The 9,535-nt window shown below is 42.5% G+C and overlaps 1 protein-coding gene across 1 annotated transcript in view; it reads left to right on the forward strand.

The window, feature by feature from the left end:
* The window catches only part of LOC137636818 (PCI domain-containing protein 2-like), a gene marked incomplete at its 5' end in the record, with an annotated part of 64,250 nt that extends 56,328 nt beyond the window's left edge, over positions 1–7,922 (forward strand). The window contains one exon of the mRNA XM_068369175.1: positions 7,415–7,922. Within this exon, the coding sequence (XP_068225276.1) occupies positions 7,415–7,625 (211 nt within the window). The remainder of the gene's footprint in view (positions 1–7,414) is intronic.
* Between the last annotated feature and the right edge of the window lie 1,613 nt (positions 7,923–9,535).

The following is a 9,535-nucleotide window of genomic DNA, read 5'->3' on the forward strand; positions in this document are numbered from 1 at the left end:
GGCGATATAGTATACTTTCAGACATTTCCCCGGTTACCCTTGTGTATCGTTTTATCAATTCAAGCGGAGATAGATATCTCCTAGAATTATTATATAAACCGATACTCGTCTCCAATGGATATTTCGGGGTAATCTCTCCTCCCCTCTTGAGTGTAGCCTTAGGCTACAACCCTAGTGGGTCGTGCCTCGAGTTTTCATTCAGGCATGACTAGCCTAGGGTTTTCTGTCCCTTCTCTTAGCCGCGGATAGCAGGTTTTGGGATTCGGTCAGAACCTCAGAGTATATAGTCTTGTGCCGGCAGGGTGAATAGTCATTCCCCTGCCAGCATAGGAGGTTAGCCCTCCCTAGGCTGCACTTGAAGTGGTTGTATGATGCCGCCACCTTCTCCCTGCGGTCTAGAAAACTAGTCCTGTGCTCGCAGACTCTAGGGTGAAGAATAGACATTCTTATGGCGCCGGCTCTGGAAGTCTGTTTCTCCTTTGTTGAGAGGAGGCGGCACTGGCGCCGTCCCCTTATCTCTCTTGGCAGATCCTAGGCTGGAGAATAGAGATTCTCCTGCCGCCTAGGATGGCGCTGATACTGAAACAGAGTTTCTTAAGAGTGTGGTAGGACCGGCAACCTTGCCAGCTCCTTCCACACCTCATACAGGACCCTTTTCCCTCCCCCCTCTTTCCTTTAGTGATGGCCTAGCCATTGTAACTCTTTGGGCTGTCGTCCTGCAATCTCACCGATTGCCGGTGGGTTGCGGGGCCGGCCGGACTCCTACTTAACAGCTGTTGTCTGACTGCCTGCGGCTATGCCAGCTGGCGGCTATGACGGTTGCCGGCGGCCATGATAGCTGCAGGCTGCTAGGACAACTGCCGGCAGCCATGACGGCTGCTGGTGGCTATGCCGGCTGCCGGCAGCCATGAGGACTGCCGTTGGCCATGTTGGCTGCCGGTGGCCATGTTTACTAAACTGCCGGCAGCTATACAGGCTGCTGGCAGCCATGTCATTAGCCGGCGGCCAGGACGGGTGGCGGCTGATGGCAGCCATGATGGCTGTTGGTGGGAAGTCTCTTCTGTCACCAAGGTTCTTCAGTCCTTCCTTGGACTGCCGGCCACAAGTGCTGTTGCCAGGGTACTAGCCTGGCAGGCGGTATGCCGGCCGGACCGGCACAGACAGCTGCTGACTCAGCCGGCGGTATGCCGACTGTACCAGTACTGCCGGGTGCTAGCCTTCCGGCCGGCACACAGCCGGACCTTGCCAGCGATGGTACTGGTGGTTGGATGGAAGCCTGAATGATACATTCTCCCCTTCCATTTGAACATTCTTTCTGGGGAAAGGCAGTAAATTAGATATTTACATCCTTATTTAGTGTATACATACACAGTAATATGGCAGTCCTACACTCCATGCTTTCTCTCTTTCTTTTAGCTAGCATGCTGGCTGGGCTGTGCCGGCAGGGACTAGCTATGCCGGCTATATGCCGGTTGAATTACAGTATATGTTTATACAGTAGTCAGTATATTTGCAGTATAGTATATACTGCAGATAGAAAACTATTGTATATAGTATACTAGTAGTTATCTTCCAATATATCTTGGGTATCCTTGCCCAGGTGTTTGCTGAGACCAATCCTATATTGAAAGAATAGAATTTCTTCAATATTCTGATTAGAAATCAGTTTACGTTTTACCTTACAATATTAAATAAATTAAAGGGCCGGTGGTAATACACTTTCTATCCTTAAGGGTTAGAACCCTTATCTTTGAGCTTCCAGAAGCTCGCACAATGGTACCCAAGATATGTTGATTAGAAAAATAAAAGACATATATTTGTGCATCCCAACCAATCTATTTGCTGTGGCCTCCCTTACAATATTAAATCAGGGAGCTTCCTGATCGGGGAAACTCAGGGATAAGGGCTCTCCCCTTTAGGGGTTAGAGGTGTCACACCACCAGCCCTTCACGAAATTTAATATTGCAGGGTAAATGGAAACTGATTTCAAATCAGAATATTGACGAAATATTATTCTATCAATATAGGATTGGGTTCAGCAAATATGTGGGCAGGGCTACCCAAGATATATTGGAAATAACTACTAGTATAATATATATGTTAGTTATCCATCTGCCGTATATACTATACTGCAAATATACTGACTACCTGTATAGACATATTCTGTAGTTCAGCCGGCATGTTGCCAGATTAGCTAGCTCTTGCCGGAACATCTAGCAAGCTATATAAGAGAGAGAGAGAGAAAGCATGGGGTGAAGGCTATCTATTACTGTATATGTATACTGTACAGTAATAAAGGATGTAAAAGTCTAATTTTACTGCCTTTCTCCGAAAAGAAGGTTCAAATGGAAGGGGAGAATGTACCATTCAGGCTTCCATCTAGCCATAGTACTATTGCCGCCTCCGGCAGCACGAGTACAGTCGGCATGCTACCGACTGAGTCAGTACCTATCTGTGCCGGCCAGAGCAATACGCCAACAACAGAAGTTGTGGCCAGCAGTTCAAGGGAGAACTGGAGAACCATGGTGACAAAAGGGACCTCCCACCTACAGCCGGCATGGCCGCTGGAAGCCGTCAGTCGCCGACAGCAGTCAGCTGAGGAGAGGAGGTCTGGCCGGCTCTGACAACCCACCAGCAACGGTAAGGTTGCAGGACGCCGGCTCAGGAAAGACAATGGCTCGACCATCGTAAAAGAACAGAGAGGGGGGGGGGAGGGTCCTATATGAGGTATGGGAGGGACCGGCAATGTTGCCGGACCTACACACCTTAAAAAAACTCTGTTTCAGTACCGGCACGACCACAAGCGGCAGGAGAATCAACTATTCTCCACCTTAGGAGGTGCTAATACAGTTAAGGGGACGGCAGTCCATGCCGTTCCTCTCAACAAGGGAGAAACAGAGTTCTAATGCCAGCACCAACCTAGGCCACAAGAGTATACGACTCTACAGCCTAGGGTCTGCGAGCATAGGACTAGTCTACTAGACCACAGGGAGAAGGTGGCGGCAACATTCGACCACTTCAGGTGTAATCTAGGGAGGGCTAGCCTCCTATGCCGGCAGCTCAGCCGGCAGGGGAATGCAATCACCCCGCCGACCGACTGGTGACAAAAGAGTAAATACTCTGAGGTTCTGATCGAATCCCAAAACTTGCCGTCTGCCGTAAAGGGATGAGACAGAAAACTCTAGGCTAGTCATGCCTGAATTCGAAATTCAAGGCCGACGCAGAGAGTTGTAGCCTAAGGCTACTCTCAGAGGGAAGAGAGATTACCCATATATCTCTAAACGAGACTAGTAACGGCTAATATATATAATTCCAGGAGATATCAATCTCCAAGGAATGATAACCGATACACAAGGGTAACCGGGGAAATGACGAAAGCATATGTTGTCTAGGCTAGGTTACCTAGACAAGGCGAGATCTCGGTTACCTTAAATCACCAAAACTCTGACATATACGATCGACACAGAAAAAAGGGAAAATTATGCATATACAGTAAATATCTTTACAATATGAAATGCCTAAATAGCTTTCATAATAACAAAGCTATTTAAACCGGAAATGTCGTTCTGCTATCTAAATAACATGCCCAATGAACGACGGCGCCAATGGCGACACCGGTGATCGGCGTAGATCCAAACACAATAATTACACTAAATTCATTGTGAGGCTGGAACTAAAATACATATTGTAAAGAATAAATACTCAACTTTCTGGATGGAGAAAGAAGCCGTAGAAAGCATAAAGATTCCTAAAAATCGATCGAAAATGTCAGATCAACAGGGAACACCACTGTAGCGAGTTGCTACAGATAAAGGAATAACCGCCAGAGGGAGTTGGCGCGGTTGTGATACGATAGTAGTAGGGGAACCAGGGTAATCTTTATTGCGGCTACCCTTCTAATTCTGCCATGTATCCCCTTCGAAGCGTAAAGGCTATTCGGGGTACAGATTGCCATGTGGCGTGTCAAGAATACGTCCCCTGATGATATACGATACCCTTGAGAGTAATCTTAAAGGTACTCGCGCCAGAAGTTAGAATTCAGTGAAACCTTTGGTTTGATTCTCTGGGAATATCACTGTAGTCATATATACCCTTGGGAAGCTACTAAAGGAACCTTCCATCAGGATGTCATGGCTTGATCCCAAAAATGGTTTTATTGCCTTATCAATTTACTGTATTCCCTCGCCATATTGTGGCTCATGTTTTGAGGCCTTAGTGCATTGCAGGTTTTTAAATACATGTTTTTCGATCTCTCGTATTTTCTGCTAAATCGTGCAAACTTGTGAGATACAAGAAAATGTAAGTTCCGATAGAAACAGCAAGTCATGACTTCCTGCCCTGTCTGCACTCATGTAAGATCTTACACGCCACAGTATTGGCTGAAAGGAGGAAGTTAACCAATGAGAGCCTGGAGATTTGTATCCTGGGAGCTGATAGTTCATGGAGCACAGCATCACCTCATAGCATCTTGCCTTGCAGCTTCTCCTGAATGCGCATCAGTTATGTTCACGTTGCGTTACAATAACTTGTGTTCCTACACTGCATTTAGTGTGTTTTAAATTTTGTTTCAAGCCTTAATATGCTGCCCAAATGCCTTGCTCCTTCTAAGGTTTTGGGTAGTGAGCCTAAGTGGCAAAGGGAGATGCTAACCATAGTTGAGAAGGTGAAAATTTTTGACTATGCTGAAAGAAAGTAGAAGTTTCATGGTGGTCGGAGGCCGTTACAACATCAATGAGTCGACCGTTCACAACATCATGAAAGATGAGAAGAATATCAGGAAGACTGCATTGATGACTTTAAACAGAGCATCTAAGAGAGTGGTTACTCCCTGCAATAAGATGGTAGTAAGGGTAGAATCTGCTTTGTCAGTATGAATTGCAGATTGCTAAAACAATAGAACATAAGTATTAACACCAACTTGATCTATACCAAGGCAAAGACCCTCTACGACAACCTTGCACCTGAAAATGACAGCAGTATTGATTATGAGGAAGAGGGCATTGATGATTCACAACCAGGAATGCCCAGTGACTCCTTGAAGTAGAAATATTTGTTCAATGCCAACAAGGGCTGGTTAGAAAAGTTCTAAAAAAGATTCGGCCCATGGGGTGTCTTGCTGTATGGCAAAGCTGCCTCTGCAGATACAGCTGCAGCCAAACGATATGTCAAAGAGAAATTCCCACTGCTTATCGAGGATGTCTGCTACCTTCCTTAACAAGTTTTTAATATGGATTGTTTTAGAAGAGGAAGCCATCTCACACATTTTTGTTCAAAGATGAGGTTAAAAGGCCAGGCTTCAAAGGTTTAAAAGGCCGTGCAACATTCATCATTTGTGGGAATGCTGCAGTCTTTATAATGAAACCAGAATTTATTTAAAAGTCCAAAAACCTGTGTGCCTTGAAATAAAAAAAATGAGCATCTGCTGCCCGTATATTAGATGAACTACTCTAAAGCATGCATTACGAGAGTTCTCGCATCCGAGTGGTTCCACCAGTGCTTCATTCCTCAGGTTAAAGTGTATATAGATGAAAAGGGCCTTCCATTCGACGTCCTTTTGTTGACGAATAGTGTAGTAGGCCACGCAACTGATCTGCGTTATGGAGGTGAACAACACCACAGCACTCATCCAACCAATGGATTAAGGCATCATTCTACACCCAGACCACCATGGAAGATCTCAACAGAAGTGTGGATGGGGATGAAGATGACTTCACACTGAAGGCATATTGGTGTAACTACACGATTGCAACATGTTTAACAAATGTTCAGAAGGCATGATAGGATATCAAGCATTATTAAGCTGCAGATGATCAATTTCAGCTGGAAGAAATTGTGGCCTCAAGTGGTCCACGATTACAAGGGCTTCACTTCTGACAAAGTTCATCATTCTGCTGTTGGCAAGACTTATACACAGAGAAGGCTTCAAGGGCATGACTCCTGATGATGTCAATGGCCTCATTAATTGCCACTCAGAGCTGCTGACAGATGAAGACCATATGGAGAGGACAAAGTCAGCAAGTGAGAAAGAGGAAGAAGCAGAAATGCAAGAGTAAGAAACCCTAGAGTCTGCCTTACCTTTGAATGTCTTGCTTCCTTGTGGAACATGGTTAAAGAATTTCAACAATGGTTACAAGATTGGGACGGTGACATGGTTCGATCTGTGTACTTTTGCAATCTGATAGATGAGCCATATCTACAAGGACATTTTGGCCAAGAAGAAAAAACAACGGCAGCAACTCTACCATGTTCCTCTCTTGCAAAATATTGTCAGCTATGCGTTTGCCTTCAGTGGAAGCCTCGGTTGAAGCTGAAGAAGTTGAAGATACTGGGCCTCCTGACGAAGTGCCTCAGGAAGACCTGTAAAGCTCTCATTTGCTGTGCAGTAAACAACGTCATTACTTTCATCGGTCATTTCTACTGCACAGGTAATTCATGGTCATTATCATCATTCAAGCCATGCCGCAATATTTTTAATGGTGAGTAGAACCTCATACTTAAAGAGAGAGATAGAGAGTGAGAGGATGTAAAATTAAAATTGTTTTATGATTAAATAACTTTAGATAATGGATGCGGTAACTGCACATACAGGTACACTGTATGTACTGTATACAAAGAAAATTTTAATGAATTAAAAAATATTTACTGTATAACACTTTATAAGATTGTTGGAAAAGATAATACAGAGAGAGGGTGGTTTGATATTTGTGTGGGAGAGTTTTATAAAGGTTTAAAATATATGTAAATAATGAAATAAATAGGGCGTCACTACTTCGTGGATTTTCACCTATTGCCGATTATCAGCGGTAGATGAGGGAATACAGTACTGTATTTCATTATGTGAATCTTTTCATGTATGTCAGTGGTTATTGTACCAAGGCTGAGGCCTGCTTACCGATAAATATCACTTAAACTTTAAGATTTGATTTTTAGAATGGTAGTATAGGACATCTCCGAAGTATAAAGGGTGAATTGTAGGATGTACAGGTTATTTTAGACGTGGAAATACACGGTATATATTTTCTTGACCTTAAAAGAATGGCCATTTTAAATACGAGAGGTACTTGGCATTGTGAATCTGCATTTTCTACTCGTCATTTTAGGATTTGATATAGGAACAGATGATTTTTTTTCTTACAAACTTATCAAATTATACATGGAGTACTCACTTTCTATCTCTTAGTTTCATGGTATGTAATATGAATCCAGCTTACACATTGTGAGGATCGTAGTTTGTACATACTGATGGATTTAGGGGGTTCGTGTGTGTGAATCATCATGTTATTCCCATGTGGGCTATAAAAGTCAATTGGGATCATGATTGTGGCCATAATACGATTGATGTGTTTTTATGGAAACAATACTCGGATATGATTAATGCAATAAGAAAATTCTAATTTTTATTCTTTTTCCTCAGCTTCCTAATTATGGGTTCTCACCAGATTGAAATCACTTATTTTCTACAATCTCTAAAGTGGATGTGTGTTGAGGATGTGGATTTGGATGAAACTGAATGTATCCTGGCTAACATGATCTATGAAGGACGCATGAAAGGTTACATTTCTCATGCCCACCGTAAGCTTGTTGTCAGCAAGAAAGATGCATTCCCACCTCTAAGTGCCTGTTAAGGCAATTATAGTTTTTTTTGTTTCATTCAGAATTTCTAAACATGTCTAAATGACCATTGTATTAAATTAGAATATTAATTACCATTATTTTGAAAATATTTTTCACAAACCTATTAGCAGTCTTTAGTAAAGAATAGAAAATTTCTTTGGATAAATTTCAGTCTCAACATAGGGAATTCTCTTTACAAAAATTAGATTTGAAATGTATATTCAAACTGATTGATTTTTATATGATGTTAATCATTTTTTATTGGAAATGCAATAGATTGAAAATTTTTATTAAAACTTAAATACATGTACTGTAGTTTCCTTTTTACCAAGCCACCTTAGCAATATACTGAACTGTATTTTATGATTAGTTCCTTTTCAAGATAGGTAATTGGTCTCTTCCCAGTTAGAGGATGACTAAATGTAATGCATGCAATAACAAGTGTATTATTTCTATGACCCTCCCCTGATGTTCATATTGCTTCTCCCTGGAAGGTCGATTTGTTCCTACAAGAATACAAACCATCATTATTTAAAACGAGTATGACTTTACCAATGCTGGAAGGGCCATTTAAACTTGTAATAAGGTAGTTAGTAGTCACTGGCGGGGGTAGGCCTCACCCACTCGCGAGATAGAGTAACCTTCACTTTGACTTCAGCCATAATTCTGTACACATGTACTGTTCTGCTGCCTCTTAATCTGGCTCTTTTATTCTTTGCTTTTTCATTCGTATTCAATAGATTTACTGACAGATTGTCATGCTTAAAAGATATTAATGGAAGAATAACTAATAGCTAATTTTAATACAGTTTTCAGTGCTATTTGCCATCATCCAACATATTTGCTCTTATCAGGCAGTGAGTCTTTTGCTGTTATATCCCTCGTAAATGTGGTCTTTCAGCGACAACAGCAACATAAATCTAAGTAAGTTAGTTTTCCTTAGACATGCCGGGTGTTGGAGGAAAAGTTTTGCTGTTACCAAGTGTGAAAGGGAAGGGTGCAGCCATTCTTCTTACTGTCAGTGTCTTCCCAGCCCTGGAAACACGCTTAGGACATATCACCTGGTTGTGCTGTTGTGTTCTCTTTCCCCGAGGGAGCAGTCATCTGCCTGCACAACTCAGTTCAAGTTCTTCCTTCTCCCCTACCTCATCTTCATTAGTCTTCATTGTAATTTCGAGGAGAATAACAATCAGATGACATCGAAGAAGTCCAGGAAGACCGGCTGATGGGAGTCGCATACGTGTGACTGCTGTTTCTCTCCCCGTTTTATATACTGTACAGTGTGCTACTGAGATGCATCCACTTGGAAAGGGAAGACGTGCCTAGCATGATCTTGCCTTGTTCGCAATGTGAGATAGCATGAACCAGGAATGTTCCTTTCCCTGTACTGTATATATGTACCAGTATGCTGTACAGCTGCTCAAGTACCTGGTACATATGCTCTGTTTCTTATAAGGAAGAAGACATGCACTGCCACTAGGAATGAAGGGTTCTGACCTTCTTTCCCATCCTAGGTGATCTGATTCTCTCTCTCTCTCTCTCTCTCTCTCTCTCTCTCTCTCTCTCTCTCTCTCTCTCTCTCTCTCTCTCTCTCTCTCTCTCTGTGTGTGGGGAGGTTTTATTTTTTTCCAACCCGGTAGGTTTAACCTTGCCGCTAAAACCAGCTCTGAGCATGCAGATTAGGACCGGACCACTATTAACGCTACTACATTTTCATATTTCAATTTTTCTCTTGCATAACCTTTCAATCCAAACTCTCAACTTTCAATTTCTCCTGGCTTAAATAAAAAAAGTTAAAAAAATAAAATAAAGAAAGAAAAAAATAAAATCATTCAGATGTGACAGTTATTTATAAGTAGCCTATCCACATACTGTATAGACATGAAGGAGCTGTCAGCTACCTCATGCGTCAGAGCAGAGG

Source organism: Palaemon carinicauda, unplaced genomic scaffold (assembly GCF_036898095.1).
Source record: "Palaemon carinicauda isolate YSFRI2023 unplaced genomic scaffold, ASM3689809v2 scaffold4, whole genome shotgun sequence".
NCBI lineage: Eukaryota > Metazoa > Arthropoda > Malacostraca > Decapoda > Palaemonidae > Palaemon > Palaemon carinicauda.